The 19,275-nt window shown below is 39.5% G+C and overlaps 1 protein-coding gene across 7 annotated transcripts in view; it reads right to left on the bottom strand.

Moving 5' to 3' along the window:
• The window catches only part of DAB1 (DAB adaptor protein 1), a 171,485-nt gene that overhangs the window by 55,711 nt on the left and 96,499 nt on the right, over positions 1–19,275 (bottom strand). For all 7 annotated transcript variants that reach the window (XM_087732148.1, XM_087732147.1, XM_087732150.1 and 4 more), the window contains exons 4-5: positions 11,935–12,074; positions 9,517–9,615 (exon numbers count right to left, since the gene is read on the bottom strand). In XM_087732148.1, the coding sequence (XP_087588274.1) occupies positions 9,517–9,615; positions 11,935–12,074 (239 nt within the window). The remainder of the gene's footprint in view (positions 1–9,516; positions 9,616–11,934; positions 12,075–19,275) is intronic.

Here is a 19,275-nt window from a genome sequence, read left to right as displayed (position 1 = left end):
ATTACAAGGCAGTTCCTGCAGATACTCACTACAAGAAGGTTGAACTCAGCTGTAGATCAGAGCATTTCCAGGTGAGAGGAAGGATAGAAATTTCAGCCTTCCTCTGTATGCCAAGTCTTAGGAGGAAAGACATAAGGTTCAAACCAAAGCTCCTGATCCTAAAACACTCAGACTTCACAATGTGCAAAATCGCACCGGAGTTTTGCCTTTTGGGATCTTTTTTTTCACAGTGGCAAAACTGTCATAATACATAAGGCTTTTACCATCTTCATTCAGCAAACTGGGCATCTATAAAATATATCTCTATGAGCTTGTGGCTATTAAAAATCCCAGTGGAGCACTCTGAACCATCCAAACTGTCTAGGGCGCAGTTTGGAAGGCCAGTAAGAAATGAATTACAATAGTCAATAAGGGATGTAACTATGGAAGTAGGTTCTTCTGACATTTACATTTTGCTAACTGTCAAATGTTATTTATGAAATGTGTTACTGTTTCCCTTTTGAAGTATCAGACTATAAATACCTTGTAAGAGTAATACACAGGGTTTTTAAGTCCCCTACTCTGCCATATTCTAATTAGATATATTTATTGCATGTAGAACAGTAAATGCCCTGTCTTACTATTCATATTTACAAGTAGGAAGATAGGAAACTGCCAAGAAACAGGGCAAGGCTCCCGGCTGGCCAGAGGTATCTTTTCGCAGGCAGAAGCTGCGGACAATGCATACAATTCCTGCAACGCATAAGAAAGGTCACAGGTGTCACCATTTTCAAATATACATGCAAAATTTGACTTTGCTGTTTTTCAGTACGCTCTTTATTGTTATTACATAATATTTTTATCACTGCAGTCCTTAGAAGTCCTCAGTATGGTCCAAGACCCAACATGTCTTACAAAAAGTTCCTGTAAACAGATAATTCTGATTAAAAAAAAAAAAAAGAATTAGAAGGTAATCCCAGAGACTTTATACTTTAATTCCAACCACTTAGCTGAAAGCTAAGGGCCAGATGCCTCTTGGAACACCTCTGAGACGCATGACCACAGTAGCTCCTCCTCCTAAACCCTTGGGCATGAAGGCGTCCTTCACTCCCTTCCCTGGCACATGTCCTCCATTGCCCCTCTGCCCCTTCCTCCCAGGCGAGTACGCTGCGGGCAGCTCACCCCTGAAATGCCAGGCTGACACATTAGAAGGCATGGTTGGTTTGACCTGTGCAACCATTCCCCAAGCCACACATCTGCAGGGCCATAACAGAAACGACAGACGGCGAGAAGAATGATTTCATGGGCTGGATCTACAAGCCACTAGACGGGCTGTCCTTCTCAGGCAAATGACAAGAGGGTGACTGCAAGAGGCAGCACAGATCTGCATGACAGACTGTGATCACAGGGTACCAGCAGTCTCAGCACCATTGAATTTAACAACTTTCTAGTACAGGAGTATTTTAAGGAGGCATTTGAAGAAAACATAAGGGGGTACTGCATGAATATGTGCAAAGAACTCCCCCAAAGTATGATGGGCAGGATGGGAAGAGGCTCAGAGTCGTTTATTTGAAAACTGAATAAATGAATGATGAAAGTTGGTACTGTGGAATAACTCCTTGAAAGTGGATGAAGAGTAAAAACAGCCATGAAGAGCCTGGAAAAAAAACAGGCTACAGGTTGATAAAATAGAGAAGGCAGATTCAGCATAGGAATGCAAAGAGAAGTGTGACATGATCGAAAGAATAAGCTGAGACAGCAATTTTGGCAGTCACGATGGATTTCAAAAATAAAAGTCACATTTGTCAAGGACAAAGAAAAGGATAACAATTGAGACACAAGATGAAGAGAGGCAGGACTGTGTTTTAACTGTAAGCATGACAATAAATGCTGTATTTCAGAGCAGTTAAGAAGAATCTGCAAGACCTGGAGTTACCCTAGCTGTGACAATCGAAAACAAGATTGAGACAAAAAAGGCTGCTGAGTTTACAGGGCTGAATAACAGATGATGCTGATATTTTCCTCAGCGCTCTGAAAAGGAGGTCAAAGAAAGACCTTTGGGAGTCAGGATTAAAAGGCCCGGTTTAGCCAGGTTAAGCTTGAACTGTTCGTTAAATGCGTAAGGAGAGGGCTGAAGAGACAGGTCAAGATTTGAACAGAAGGAGACAGGGCTGACATCACTTGGTTTGACACAATAACCAAATTTATATTTGCAAATAAAGTAACTCTGATAAAAAGCACAGCAGGAAAAGAAAAAGAGATCAAGGAGAGAGAGCACCCAGGAAATCCCAGGTGAAAACGGCAGGAGAGAGAAAGAGAAATTAGAAACATAGGGGTAAAATCCAGCGACGAGTCAGGGATGCCAGGAAGGACTTAATTCAAAATCAGCTGATAAATTAACGATGCTAACGAAGTCCTCCACCTGAGATCAACCATGAAGAGGAACTTTGGGAAGATCAGTTTCAAAGAAATTAAGAAGACAAAACCCACCTGTGGGAGCTTCTGGCCTGGAGCTGGAAGGAGCCCCAGGCAGGGAACATTAACAATCTCCTGGCCAATACCATGCTCTGGCAAACACAAAAATTCAATGAACTAACCACACCACCTCTTCTGCTCACTGCAGAGTGAGTACAGAACAGAAAAAATTAATTCCTTCTTTTATTTCTATTTTTAAATATTCAGAGACGCTCAGTGATAAGAGACTTGACAGTTTGACATTTCATCTGCTCCAGCACATGTGCTTCAAGGAATAACTACAGATCCATAATTGTACCTCGATTTTTGGTCAAAGATGCCAGAACCAACAGATTTCCAGTAAAGTCAAGAAGTACCTTTGGTACATTTTAAATGAAGTATCTTCTGCGAACAGTGAGTATTTTAATCTTGCTAAAATTTTCTTTCAGCCAAGTTTAGCTGTCCTGTTAGCAATCTATCAGCACAATTAACACTATCATTCACATCAAATGGAGAAGAGCAGCAAATACAGAGGTTATCAGCACAAACCTGATAAAGTCTCAGAACAACCTAGAAAACGCTTTATAGAAGCCTTAGCAACAACTTTGAAAAATCTGTGCATTAGAAGGTCAAGAGAGCTTAAAAGGTCAGGAAGATGGGCAAGATGTAGACATCAAAAACAGTAGCTGGATCATATCACAGCCATAACATTACCACACTAGAAGAGAACAATCTGAGGCCAGCAGGAATATAACCACCCACTACAGATGTTATTTATTTGGACATCATTAAGAGTTAAAGCAGAAGCACAATCATGAGTTCTGTGGCCAGCATGAAAAGGCAAATTAATTTTTTTTGTACAAAATGCTACAGGTAAGGTCTGGTCCCCCTTCCATGGAACAGGGAGGTATTATTCACTGAGTAACATGTTCTCTGGTAGGTAAACCCTGCTCTGCCTGAGAGTCACATAATCCTCCTCAAAGATAATAAAGATTAGAGTAAGGGATGGCTAACAAGAATGAGAACAGATAGTCAAGAGGATATATATACATTTCTATATACAGTTTTCCTTCCTGGATTTCATACTGACAGCCTGAAGAAAATGGCTACAGATTAAATTCATAAAACATGAGTAACACACTGCAATACTTCTCTGCAGTAGTGTAACCCAATCAGACATCTACAGTATTCCTAGAAATTATACAAACCCACAGGCTGCGTCAAGCCCTGTATTTTGATAAAGATATCAGTCAACATCTCTGAAAGACTAGCCAATCCCTCCAAAGTGTGTAACAGATAATGCAAATGAAACTCACTTTAAGGGTGCTGTATAGGACAAAATCAGAAAAATTGGTGAAATGGCTATCATCTTCATAAACTGGGCAACAATACATCTGTTTAGGGTGTTTCTCACAAAGAAACAAGATACTGATATAGGTCTATGTGCTGGTTTTGAATGGGATAGAGTTAATTTTCGTCATAGTATGTAGTATGGGGCTATGTTTTGGATTTGTGCTGGAAACAGTGTTGATAACACAGGGATGTTCTCATTACTACTGAGCAGTGCTTACACAGAGTCAAGGCCTTTTCTGCTTCTCACACCACCCCACCAGTGAGGAGGCTGGGGGTGCACAAGAAGTTGGGAGGGGATGCAGCTGGGACAGCTGACCCCAACTGACCGAAGGGGTATTCCAGACCATATGATATCATGCTCAGCATATAAACTAGGGGAAGAAGAAGGAAGGGAGGGACATTTGGAGTAATAGCGCTTGTCTTCCCAAATAACCGTTACGCGTGATGGAGCCCTGCTTTCCTGGAGATGGCTGCCGATGGGAAGCAGTGAATGAATTCTTTGTTTTGCTTTGCTTGCACGTGTGGCTTTTGTTGTACTTACTAAACTGTCTTTATCTCAACCCACGAGTTTTCTCATTTATACTCTTCTGATTCTTCCCCCATCCCATCGGGGCGGAGTGAGTAAGTGGCTGTGTGGTGCTTTAGTTGCCGGCTGGGGTTAAACCACAACAGTCTATCATACTTTTTGGACAACTGTAGAGTCTAGATAAATATTTCATCTATAACAATAGCATATATAGATATATATTGCAGTATATTCTGGCAATTTGCATATCCACGAGCTAATACAAAAGTTTACTTTAACAGAAATAATTCTTTACTTAAAGCCAAATAGTAATTTTTTGCTTTCATCGTATTTCTCTTTCATAGTGTCTGGGTTTTTCATTAAAGTCAACAGAATTTTGCAATTAGAAAGCGCATGAGTTTAAAAGTATACCTCATTACGTGAATGTAGAAGAAAATGGTTTCCCAAGTATTTTAGGGAATTTAATTGTTATTTTTAAATAAATTTTTTGAAAGTAACCTACAGTAAACAAAGATTTATTGTTACATAAATAAACAATGAGACAATTACAGCCTCTTTACGGAGACCATATTAGTCACGCACATCTAATGAAGCATTACTAAGCTATCACAGGGAGATAGCCTGATGTGTGTAATTAACAAAATAATACTCATAAATAGCTAATGAACAATGATGGTCCTTTAAAAATTTTGCATATCCTGCTATATTGAGAGTTATGGTTTTTGTTGCTTTCTAAGGAACACATTAACCACTAAGTTCTGTCCTGGAAAAGGAAGTATTAAGTAGCACGATGCAACTATTTGCATTTTTGCCTTCTACAGACCATGCTTTTGAAAATATAAAAGATATTCTCATGGAAGTCTGCTAATGAAGAATACATTTCAGCTTGTGCTGTACTGTTTGAAAAATGGTGTCCTGAGATGTCACCAGGGTGCAGGGGGAATATGACAGAACAAACGATCAAAAATTATTTTCATATAATACGCAACCATGAAATCTCTGAAGTGGCATTAGGTAGACAAAGTCTGGGTTTAGTAATAATTATGGTAATTTTTTTACGTTTAAAAAAAAAATGTATTTCCTTCAGGTGAGGTATATATTTGGCAAATATATTCTGGAGAAGGCAAGTGGCACGGATAGCCAACATATGACAGTAGGCAAGACAGGTACATTTATAAGAAAAAATAGGGTCAAAATCCATTTGTAATGACAATTTTTGACATACAACAGGAGAACATCCTGTTAGTCAAACTAAATACAACTTCAGAATATACAGCTAATGTTGGGACTTTAACAACAGAACCATTTCTGTTGTTCTGCCTACATGAGCAGGCTCCTCCAGCAGATGAGTGAGTCTACATAACAGTATATGCAAACTACAAGCTTGCAGGGTCAACATACGATACGTTGTCAAGTCAATACATTGACAAGTATTTGAAAAGTGGTATGAAGGGACCTATTTAGATTAATCCATGGAATAGAATGATGAAGTGTAAGAGAGGAGTGTTATTTCTATTGCAGTACTGTAGATGAACTAAATTGTATCGCATCTACAGTGCAAACTCACAGCAAATCCTTCTCGTATTTTTCTTGGTGAGATAAATTCTTCCCAAATTATATTCCACCTTCAACCTAATCTCCTTCATGGATAAATTTACTCAAAGGGCAGAATTCCTGATGGCTGGAATATTAGCAATATTAAAATCAATATTTTTTGATGAATATTAGGTCTGGAACATATCAGAGAGAGCTATAAGGTACAGGGGAAAAAACCTTGCTTATCATTTTCAGTAGTAACCCAGCTACAGCCCTTCATCTGTAATGAATTATGGAGCAATTCCCCTAAATCATCTGTATGAAGTCAGCTATGGCACTGTCGATTTTAAAAAATCGGCTAGTTTTGAGCTACAAATTGATTTTTTATTGTGATAAATTAAAATCCAATAGTAGCCTACAAGATACTAAGCATATAGAAGCCTACATTTTTTCAGAAGATTTTTTCTCTTTTCTATCACATCAGACTGCCATTGTGGCAGACATGATAGCAGTAGCCAATGATAAAAATTAAGAAAGGACACTCTAGAGAGGTAAATACCTTTCCAAATAAACAATAAATGAGCACTGTGCCCCAAAATATCTGTTTGTGAATTCCAAAATTATGGAAATACAACTGAGAGAAAGCATTGTGGGGGACAGGGAAGGCAGTTAAAGGAGGAGAAAGCAAATGCAAGATTATCCAGGCTGTTCCCTGTTAAGGGCAGATTTTTTCCCTGCTGCATGAATGTCAATGTCAGTCTCCAAACTTTCTAAACTCTACCAGAAGATCCATACGAGCAAACCACAAACTTCCCTTCTGTCCCATCAAAAGAGCCAGGCTGAGCAATCATATATCCCCAGTTTTGCCAGCTTGTGGCATTTTCTCTATTGCTTCTAAATCAAGAACGGGATTATCAGTGTCCTGCATTACCTAATTGCATCGTCCTGATTTTGCTTTATAGGAGGCTCCACATTACAGCAGTAACGCAGCTTTCTTTGGGGGTGACTAGCACACAGACATCGATGTGAGACTACACAGATGGTATTATTTACTACTACAACAGCTGACATCTCTTAGCATTACACCAGGATGAGCCAAAGGCACAGGGACGAGACAGTGCATCACCCCTAAATAGTTGTCTCTTGTGCTGTGGAAAGCACCTTGCCTCAGTAGTGCTCCTGCAGGCTCATAGAGCCCAGAGACACTGCTGGGGTCTGTCCGTGACCTGTTGCTGATGCTACCCAGTGTATTTCAGGTGTTGAGATTGTATGTGACTACCAGCAGGAAAGGGAATAAGATGACAACTGTAGACTGACGAAGTGGAGACAGGCTGGATGAGAGAGACCATGAGACGAGTGGGTCAAAGACATGAAACTTTGGGACACGGAGAGACCCAAGCTGATAAAAAGCTGAAGGGATGGTGGCTGTGAAGAACCAGCAGAGGAATTCATGCACCCCTGCTTCAAAAGCTTAGCATGGAAACTATGATTCTCCTGCTTTCAAAAAAAACACGTAAAAACTGATGTCAAAAGCTCCCCACATCCCTCTGTCACAGTCCTGTTTCAAGAAGGACCACTCAATACTCCTGTCTATCACTCCGGCAGCTCAGGGGCAGACATCTGGAAGGTGGATTTAAAGGTTTCAGTCTAAGCCTCGGTGAGTGAGTGACAGCGTTATTATAAGGATGATATAGTTATGTCAGATTCAGAGTATAGGGTGTCAAAGTTATGAAATGAAAGAGACTTGTTCTCATGTCCCCGCCTCACTAGTTGCAGATAAGAGAGTGTGCAGCATGCCGCAGAAAAGGCAATTTGGCTAAACCACACCTTTGTTTCTAATCGCATCCCCTTTTCCCTCTTTATTTTATGAAAATAAATTCTATGTTTGTGAAACATTCAGAGACAAGGGCCACAGGACAAGTCTCTCTCTCTTCTTTTTTTATTTTCCCAAGAAAATACTTTAGTCTTAGGAACGTAACTGTGGCCTCAGTGCAATTTGCAGAGTGTGTGGCAAGGCAGTGGGCTGCACACTGAAGAAAAGAAAACAAAATATTACCATATTGTTCAGTGTATTACACTCTGTTCTGCACACTGAATGAAGCTGGTATTCTCTGGCCAAAAAATGGTATGTCATCCCATAGTTAAATACTACCCTAATGTCTATTTATTAGAGGACCCAGCCATGACTGTACTGGCAGCCCTAAACCTGACATTTCCTATCTTCTGAACACAGGCTGTAACCTCAGCCATGTTCTCTTAAACACTGCTTTTGTATGAATACTTTACACATGCTGTACACAACACATTCCAAATGAGCTTTTCATTACTAACTACTTGTATTATGTATCAGTGAGCTCAATGACATTGATTTTCTAATAATATAAATTAACTGGCAAAGATAATTTCATCTATCATCAGTAGAGTTTTATTTCTGGCATCATGTTAAATAGTTAATCTTTCAAAAGATTAAATCAAGAGCTTTTTAAAATTCAAGGCAGAGCTTAAACTGCTGTAGAAATCTTCTTAATTAGGATTAAAACAGTTTGTGTGTTGTCGCTTTATATCTAAGTAGTATAATGTTTTGCTTAGGTTTCTTCTTTCAGAGCAATTTAAAAAATCAAACATGATATTGCTGTGGCAAAAACTATGTAAGGCATGGAAGTCTCCCGCAACTTCCTCGACCAGATGCTACTGGATGAGTTGCTGCTTGGCAATCTCAAACAGCAACCTCAAACTTTCCAATATCTTTTACCTCCAATTCCATACAATATATACCTTTTGTACCACTGATGATACAAAAGCACTGCTTCTTATGGCTACTGCGTATCTGACAGAAGACAGCCACTGCTGTTAATAGGAGTATATTGCATTCTGGTGACTACAACTGCGCTGATCTGGAATTATGGACCTGACAGAAATTCTTTAGCATTCCCCTGGGACATCTTCCGGGCAATCCCAGCTAAGTGTGTGCGGCTCCCAGGAGCTCCCCAGCTCCCAGTGCCCTTCCTTTTCTCTAACTCAGGCTTGGGGAAAACAAGCTTCACTCTCCCCGGGTTGTCCGCAGCTCCCTGTTCCAGCTTGTTTTCTTCCCCTCAGCTTCCCATGACATAAAGGGCCCAACCCAAGACAATCCTAGCCTCTAATCCTAATCTCTTGTCATTACTCTCAAAAGTCACTTGGTACTGCTGAGGAGTCTTAAGCAGCATCCAAAGGAGTGGTGCAGTTGGGCCCAGGGTGAATGAGAAAACCCATATGGGCACAGACACCAGTCTGCACCATGAACTGCTAAAGCCTCCTGCAAACAGTGGGCTGGTATTTCCAAGAAGCAATTTTTTTATCTGTCAGAAGGAAAACAAATCCCTTCTTGCCACTTTCTGGACTCAGAGCTGTGAGTGTTTATGCACATAAGGAGCATCTGTATACTCAAGTAAGTGGTTCTGCAGAAGTATCCAGGACAAGGCTTTACAATAAACTACATCCCCATGCTACACTTTACACCTCAGTCATCTAATGGCTTGCTCTGGTATATGATAACCTTTTATCAAGCTTGTCAGATGCTTCATGTGTGCTTACACTGGCAAGATACTACTGCCTAGCCAGAAAATACTTTTAAAGAAACATCCATGAAGAGATTCAATTTTGTTCCTTCACATGATTATTTTACTTACCCCTGTCTTTTCATCGAAGATTTTGATTCCGCCAAAGGACACTGTTAAGAAGATTTTTTGTTTATGTTCTCCTTTCGAACGAGCCGCAGCAACAATTCCCTATTGAAATAAAGAACAGTTTGGCTGGTTTCATTACTCTTCTAGGTGCCACAGAAGAGCACAAAGATTTGCTTGTGGACAATTCACCACTTTTCTAGGAAAACTTAAAGGCTTTCCAGGAACAGTCTCCCTCTTACTACTGCCTTCCTCCCTTTTTTCAAGGTACCACATCTCTCTACGCCACCCAGAGAGCATTTCAAATGTGCTCCCACTTCCAACCCCAGCACCAGCTAATCCTCCATGAAATTTGTTTTCATGGAAGCTGAAGGTCATTTCTAGCACACTTTCCCAGCTGTAAGCTGTTTTGTTTTCTTTTTTTAAAGAAAAAAAAAAAACAAGCAGTGGAGGAAAAAAAATGCCAACAACTTTAGCTTACTTCATGGGCACACTTATCTGGAATAAGCAAAATCAAACTACACCTCTGCTGTAAAAAACTGGTATTGAGGGTTAGTTGTTTGCATACTCTCAGGCTTTTACTTCTCAAGTGAACTTGCTGATCTGCATTTCATGTACTATTCTCCCACAGCATAACTATAACAGTAATTTCTATTTCCACCTTCTCAGAAGCCTGCCCTGACGAATAACACTGTACTAAGATCAAATGCAATCAATTGCACTAGTAAATAAATAAAAATATTTATCCTTTATCTGGTGCTCTGCAATTTCAACATGTTTTAACAACCACTAGCTTATGTTTTAAGACCTTCATGAGGTCGTTCTCATTACACAGACATGAAAATTAAAGAGAAAAAATGGAGTCATTTATCAGAAGTCACCCCAAAACTTTATGCCTGGCATTAAAACTCATGTTGCTAAACACTAGGTCTCCAGAGCCCATAACTTCATGCTATGCTGCCTTACGTACAAACATGAATTTCTAGTGCTCCCTTCCCTTGATAGTTTTAGTCATCTCACAACACTGTTTAGATCAATCTCGCCACTATGCAAAAAGGTATCAGGCATCTGGGAGATGTGGAAATGGTAATCCATGGAGGAGTGAGACAAAAAGTCTTGTGCAGCTTAACAGTGACAATTCTCCCAAATTGCTTCTAGGAACTATGAAATTATGAGAAACATCCAGTATACAATTAAAACAGATAGGAATATTGTGGCAGATGTGATAAATCAACAGTGCACCTTTAAGAATAGTTTTTGCTTATCATAAAACGTTCGTAACTGATTTGTGAATTATCTACCAGATCTTTCTTTTAGATTGTTGAACCATAAGATGCATGTCACCCTTTGATGTTTATTCATGAATAACCACTTATTCCTCCTGGTTCCTCAAGACTGGAACCCTGCTAGTTGGTAGTGTAAAAGATACTATTTAGTGATTTCTCCTCCTGAAAAAAATAGTAATGGGAAATCCATGAGCTCTCTTGGTAGACTGCTGAGGAGAGGACTGGAAGGAAAAAAAAACAGGAAAAAGACTGTTGAGGGTTTACTCCTAGACCTAGCTTGTAACCCTACAATGCAGATGGGAAGCCAACAGCCAACATCGTGTTCAAGAAAAACACTATCTATCCGTCCTCCTCAACCACTCCAGCTCTTCCACATTTCCCAGGGCCACATAAAATATGCTTCCTACAGAGAGCTCTTATGCTCTTTGAGGGTTTTAAGAAAAGACTGAGCCAAAGAGAGATGTCTAGTGTGCTCCAGAAAGTCCACTCTCCTACACCACTAGTGCTTTCAGATTCTGTCTACCCTCTAAGTTTGCAGTCTACTCAAAATACGCTTTTGTCACTACTCCATTTCTTTCCCAAAACTCTGGGGACTGTTCTTTATCTTCTCATGTTTTGTCCTCTCAGCACATTGCCTCCTGATATTGTAAGCCATCAATCCTGCCGTTACTGGTGCAAGACGTTATCCTCCCAGTGAGGACACCAGTTCCCCCCTGTATCTGGCTACCTACATCCCACAATGTCACTCACCCATCCCTGTCTGTCCCAAAAGGAGATAATGGTCAAAGGCAGGGCTGTAGTTGATTAGCACTGTCATATAATCTGATACACTATTTTCTTCATAGTGGTTTACCTCCCCTTTTGCATAATAAAATTATTCAATTTGCAGATGTGTTGTTTATAATTTGTGGACAAATTGCAGTGGTGTCAATCATGAATAACTACTGAACTCAGAGATAATGTATTAAAATTAAACTGGGATAAGCAATACCAGCCAAAAGTTCATGTAAAATTGACTGATTTCAATACATAATTAACCAGTGTGACTCAGTGTCATGAAAGGAGAATGAGTAAAAGTTCAAGCTGAAATTCGCTCCCCTTTACTCCATAATATTAAACATTAAAAGTTTCACTGCACCTTGAGCTTCATCATGGAGTCTTGGCATAACTTGTCTCCTCGTGCAGCAGAAACCTCATCTATCCCAATCAGTTTTGCTTTGTATCGGACACCATCACCTTTAAACCTCTTTATTAGAGTGGCTTCACTGCGATCCTGACCTGAAAAGACATAAGGGAAACAATGAAATTTGCATGAGTGCAAAGGAAAATAAACGAATAAATACTCACAATTAAGTGGCAAATTAGTTCTAACTCCTACCTCAACACCTAAACATGTGAACATTTCAATAAAATGAGAAGAAAAGTACTAGTTCAATAAAACCTTTTGGCCTTACTACATCAAATGAATTCACAGTGGAATTGTTGCCACACAAAATCTTCTGCACAAAATTTGCACACAAATTAGGTTTACAGAAGAAAGAGATAAGCCTGAATCAGACCTCATGGATCTAAAAACTTCTGATCTGTACGGATTGTTTTAATCCCAATACACTTGAGAATTCTTCATTTTGCAGACAAAACTCTAATAGAAACATGCTACTATTTCCTCGTATGCCGACTTATCTAACTGTATCAGCAATATTTACACTATTACCATTTGAATGATGAAAAAATAAATTGTGTTATTTGCCTATAGAATATTGCTGCTCTAAAACCTCCACAAAAATAGTATCTTTGTTCTATTCTTTCTGCTTATAGACATATACAGAAAAAACATAACCAGCAACATTGGCTCTCACAGGCTCACCCTGAGAAGCTTAAAAAATGGCACAAGGTGTTTCTTAATAAAAAAGCAATTGGGGATAAGATAGCACAGTACTGATAAGGCCAACATACGTAAGTTACAATGCTCTCAGACTAGCCTGAACCACACGACGATGACACTACAACAATCCATGAAAAGGATAGTTTTGTCAGGAAGACTTTTTCCCCTGAGTATCTGCAGAAGCGTTTATTCTGTGTCTTAGCTGGAAGAAATGTGTTAGTTAGGGAATCAGCTTTCCTAAAATTGATTAAAGATATATTTTGCAGCTGTCTGTGGAATTTCTTGCTAGGATCTCAAGAAACCACCAGTGAACTGTAAATAATTGCAACCAAACAAGTAACCAAACAAACAACTTCCAAGGCACAAAGAAGCAAACAAAAATGTGAGATCATAAAGAATTTGAAGTTTCTCAGACACACAGATTCCACCAGAAAACTTGCCTAAACATGGACTGATATTGCTAAAATTTATACTGTTATCACCTAGGAGCTCTAGTCACAGGTTTTCTAGCTATTGTAAAAAATGAACAAAGAGCTAGAGCCTGCTATAAATGAACCACAGGTAAGAATCTAGTATTAGACACCTATATTTGGGAATTTTAGCCCAAATTTTCTCGAAAGCTCAAGAGAGCATACACGACCAATGAAGAGTACTTCCAAACGAAGATAATCATTTGGTTCTCCTTCCTCAAGAGTACAGCACAGTCCACGCTGTGCACTCATGATGGACTAAATGTATGTTAAAAAACACAGCTATTTTAAGCATAATGAGATCTTCGAGTGTGTTGAGCACACAAATACTATTTCTTTCAATGAAAAATATCAGCTCATTTACAGCGCCTTTAAAATAAGGGGGCTGATTAAGTTTTGCTGTGATAGTTCAGTGGCCACCCAACTGTTTACCTTGATGCGTTTTCACTCCTGCTCCCCCGAAAATAATTAAACAGAAGGTTGAGACTTCATGATCTTACATTATGTTTTATTTTAAAAAAAAAAAAAAGCTAATGAGACATAAATGATAAACCGGAAACTCGCAGTAGTGCTAATATCATTCCCCAGGGAAATGCCAAGGCAGATGTTGGCACTGTCAGCTAAAAACAATGAAAAACCATTTTCCACTTTCAGCTCCAGAGTGGGGCAGGAGGGAGAACATCTGGAGAAACAACAAAGTACAACGATAACAATGGACTTTTCCATATGTCTTTTATACTTGCAAAGATATCCTGTTGATTTGCAGTAAATAAAATCCAATTCCAACAGCTTTCTTGCCAACAATTTTCAACCTTACGTCTTTGTTACAGCCGAAGGCAGCTGTTAGCTAATAGCATGTAAGCGTTCAAGAGTGTTTCCTGGGTCCGAGTCATGATAGCAACCTTGCATTCATCAGTTATTTGAACATTTATACTTATTCCAACCTCTGATCTATTTCGCTGCACGTAACTAAATCCCTGACGTTAACAGCCCATTCAAACACAAGTTATGGCTATGTTTGCTTATGCACAAGTCCCATGTCAATTATGACCCAGATTAAGTAGGATAAAGTGCTTTTGGGATAAATGACTGTGAAAAATCATCAGCCTGAAAATGATGTAGATATGTGAAACTGCAGTGGAAACTGCAAATTACTAGAGACTACAAATTCATCTATAAAACCCTAGAGCATATGTCCCATGCAAAAGCATAGAAAATGCACACATACACTGCCCTATATTATAAATCAGCCATCTGTAGCAGTCACCATTTCTCAGCATATATCCCAATCTTCCCCGATCTATGCTCATACCATATTTCCAAATTTTGGTGCTGTAATCAGCATTGAAAAACTTTCTACCTGCTTGGAAAATTACCATATGACAAACACTGTCAGTATGGTTGATTTTACAGCACTTATGAGATGTGAGATTTATGCGGAGTGGTACTTCATTTGCACACTGGACACTTATAAGGCAGATAGTCCAGACTCTCATAAACATCTCATCATTAAAACAAAAAGTTTTTTTTTAATGACAGTTCTTGAACAAGGCTCTTTCTGTGTTTGAAACTGCATAAATAAGAGATGTCTGAATTATGAGCCTGTAATTCTTCTTAAGCTTCAGAGGAGGGTGAGGGCTAACATCAAACCTCTAAACCAGAGAGCTGTGCCTGTGCCAGAAACCTGCCGAGGAAATGCTGCCTCTTTCTTTCCACGTAACAAGCGGAGTCAATCTTTTCTTCTTCGCAGCTCCTGCCTTTGTCAGCGGAGAGCTGCTGTCGCACTCAGCTCTCCAGCCACCCCCTGCCACCGCACTTGCTCAGTCCCAGTCTGCGGGAAGGAGGATTATCCTGGATGCAGGGCTACACTTACTGCTGGAGCTCAGTTTTATTTGAATAACAAGAACCCGCATCTTGGGGTTTTCACTCTCAGCTTGCCTTCTTCAAACTACAAATAACACCTCAAGGGCAGGAAGGGGGACATTCATAAACCAGCTATGAAGATTTCATGGAAAACTGAAGCTTGAGGTCTCAAATCATTACTAGACCATAATGTACATCAAAATTAGAAGCATGTGTTTAATGACAATTGCTTGTTTCCACAACACGTATTTCCTGAGATCTCATTGTAGGTTTTCTTGACTGCAGAGAAGACCACAGCTGCCAAAGCCGCGCCAGGTGAGCAGCTGATGCCCATCTCAGTTGTCCACCGTATCCTGCGCAGGTACAGATCTGCCCAGCGCTCTTCATCAGAGCACTAGTACCACTAGGTCATTCTAAAATGATCCTCAATTAAATTGCTGTATTAAAACTTTAACTTCAAGACCAATGAGTATTTTCCAATGGTTTGCTCTAAAATGCTTTCATAAATATCTTTTCATAAGCCAAGAAATATCCCAAGCATTTGTTCACAACTCAACACAAGCACTTCACAATCCAAAATGGAAGCAGATCATCAACAAAACTAAAACCGATTTGATTCGCGTGCCCCAAACTGAGAAAAAATGCAAAAGCTAAAAACCCACTAACAACAACATCACACAAATTCAATTTAGAAAAGTGATCACTTTTAATTAGAAAATGTGCCGCTGTTGACACAGGCAAAGAAATGTTTTGTTTGCAGCATATAGATTTATAATCCTCAGAGGCCCTTAAAACGTAAATGTAAGAGTAATTATTTTATCTACTTCTATAGATGTCACCATTCACCTTTAAGCCATATGTGTGCTCCAGCTGGAGCCACTGCTCCTGCGTAAGTGGGAAAACATGATCTTCGCTGCTGAGTTGTGACATTGCACTTGGACTTCCACAGTCTTTTAAGAGAACAATTAATTCCTGGAGCTGGGTGACGCAATGTGCTTCTGAGCTTGCATTGAGAGAGAGGCTTATCATCATGATCAGCATTAAGCTATTTTATCCATCTCACTAAACATACTGTAAAAGTAATAACAAGATTTTTAACACAGTCAATCATTTTTATTTGAGGCAATATACCTTAATCAAACTCAGATTCTGTAAAGCAAGCTAGAGACAGACCTGAACCCAAAACCCCAAGTACTCAACCCAAGTACCTCAAGTGCATTCAATCCCAAAACGTGACTGGTAAACAGTTCAAGAGGAGCATAAGCTATTGTGGAAGATCCAGGTCAAAGCAGCCCAAGTTGAGTGCCGGAGGTGGGTGCTCCCCAGGCCATGCCCTTCAGCAGTGGTCACCGGAACCGCTCGGGGGACGTTACCATCATAGCAGCCCACCAGCTGCCATTCAACCCCGACTTTGACGTCGAGAGGGAGAGCTAGCTGTGTTCACATTAGGTTATCTGGCTCCAAGTAATGCTTTTAACTTTGCAGACTGAAGGTCATGCAAGGTTTCCTTCCCAGGCACTGTGTATTTTGGTGAGTGTCTCAAGACGACTTATCCTCACTCTTGGTACAGGTCAAGGATTACACTTGATTTTGGCTCTTAGCACAACAGAGCACCAAGCTACCACTGTATTAATATGCTAACATTTAGAGCAAACTGTTCATTCTCCCAGGGGATGTGTAAGTAAGCATATTTCGTAAACAGAATAAGAAAATAAACCAAAGCATCACTGCAATAAGCACGCTGTTGCGTTTTCTCTATGCTCTTATAACACACTACCTATTCTTCACAGCATCCACTAATCTAAACCAATAGCCCTGGAAATGGCTATATCCTTTATTTAAATGTGTGAAGTCCTCAGGGCATAATCTGAATTTCTTGATTTTATGACTGTAAAATATATAATGATATTATCAACAAAGTCAATAACATGCTCCTGGCAATCAATTCGCTGAAGAATGACACTCCACTGTCTTTTTTTTTTTTTTCCTAACTAATAAACTGTCAAAGTTGTATCCATCACACATTCAAATTATAAACCTGAAATAACACCTCCTTATATCTTGCAGGGCTGAAAAACAATCACATACGCACTTATAAACAGCCTACATCTTCATGGGGACAATTAGCATTTTCATAGCACCAATGCAGTGGAAAATACAAAACACTGCGGTGCAGAATGACCTCTAAGACACCACACACACTGAAGGCTAGTGAATTAATTACTAAGTGAAAGATATTTCCTGTTAGCTGTGCATATACATGCCCCTATGTTCACATATATATGCATCCATAATTTTATGTATTTGCACATATGCATACACACATGGTGCACAGCTTCATTTGGTATCAATTACCTAAAGAAATTTCACAGTAATTTTAATCAACTACAGATTTCCCCAGGGGGGGAAAAAAAAGCACATAAGCAGGTGTAAAGGAGAAAATACTCATACATAATTATGTGTACCTTTCAGTACAGCAGCAACTAAACAGCAATTCAGGAAGGAATCATGAAAAGCTCAAACAGATTATTCTCCTTGATGGCACATTTTTCTGAATGGCTTCACAGAACCGCAAGTTCAATGCAGAGGGCTCAAAACTATCCATCACACAAAGGGATGAATCTTGATAGCAAGACTGCAACACCTCGGGAATGCAATTATTTCTTCATTGGCATAAAAAAAGTTCAGTGCAGAATGCTTATTTGGGATTTTATAACTAAAAACACCACACAAATTCCCAGATCCTCCTGCTGTTAATCTAATTTTTGAACTTTTTTGCTAGAGGTGGAAAACTTCGAGTTGCCAGGTCGTGTATTTGTCACTGTCTTTGAGAGCATGACTGCCCAAACCCACTGTGCTGCACCTTGAGAACTGACACAGAAAAATACACTTTTTCCTTTTTTAACATAACACTTTAGAAGAGAAAACACATCATAGCTAGCAGTACATGTGCACACAATTTAACTTCCTGTGTTATCACTAGCATTCTCTTCCTCTAACAATATTTCTCAAATGAGTTTCTTACAATTAGACATTTTAATTTTTTTTTTTTAACAAGAGAGTTATTTAAGGGTTTAATTTCAAGATCTATAATTCACCTCAAGTGACAAGAGCACATTCGCAGCAAGATCTGCTCACAACATCAATCACTGCTATCTTTTAAATTACGACGTACTTTGAATTTCACACTTTATATCATCAATGAAGGCTAGTTCCTAGCAACTGAAAAAAACCCCTACTGATGTAGTGAAATGCAAACTATTTTGGGGGGTGGATTACAACCTTAAAAACATGTTAAAATTTTAAAGGGAGTAAGTACCTCTTGTCTATATAGGATCCTATCCAAAACTCTTGGTTATAGTATATGTGTGCACCTTGAATGCAATGGATGAAAACTTCTCCTTTCACCAACTCATAGGGAAACTCCTAAAACATCTGCAAGATGTGTTCTGGAGTGCTTTTAGCTTACCCAGCTAGAGATAACTTGCTGTAGGGTCAACAAATGAACCCTGTTGAGGTCTACTGTATTAACGAAGTGATATTGCCAAGGTACAAGTACATAAAACCTCAGCAAACGATCTTTTAAACCTCCTCCTGCCAAGAACCCTACCTCTTCCTATGAGCTGCCCTTGCCCAAGAGTACCATCAGGAAGCTCGTGAGCCTCCTAGCTTGAGGAATGAGAGGGAGAACCTCCCTCCGATCCCACTGGTGCTTCAGTCCTCTTGGTGCTTCTGCCCAGAAAAAAGTAAAATGCCCCATTTTGACAGCAATGCAAACATTTGTCTTGAATGCAAAGACTAAGAATATTTCTACAGAACATGATAAACCATTTAAAGAGGGGAAGCAGAAACCACTCTGAAGGCTCAATGGACTTCTATTATGGTTAAATTTAAAAACATTACCTACAATTTTAAACACAGATAAGGGCTCTTCAGGAAAACTCAATCATCATTCAGACTATCATCTCAGCAGTACTTCCCAATTGTTCAGCACTGCTGTCCACAGTAACCTCCGAGAGATTTTATGGCTTCTGGCATTATTGGCCTGTGAATTACTGTACTCGAAGACACCTACGCATCCCCACTCTTAGAACCAAGTTTCCTGTGTAAGTAAATATGATGTTCCCATATTATTTGCTGTCTTTGATCAGAGCTTTAGGAGCAGAGATGTCATTCACAAGGTGACAGCAATTGTACTTGCCAAGTTTTTATCTTAACACTTTGTACTCTACACAAGCTAATACAAAATAAGATGTACATT

Source organism: Nipponia nippon, unplaced genomic scaffold, assembly GCF_047370975.1.
Source record: "Nipponia nippon isolate SJK-2023a ecotype South Korea unplaced genomic scaffold, ASM4737097v1 scaffold_5, whole genome shotgun sequence".
NCBI classification, from domain to species: Eukaryota; Metazoa; Chordata; class Aves; order Pelecaniformes; family Threskiornithidae; genus Nipponia; species Nipponia nippon.
Note: the sequence above shows the minus strand (reverse complement) of the source record. Positions and strands in the feature narration are given on the sequence as shown.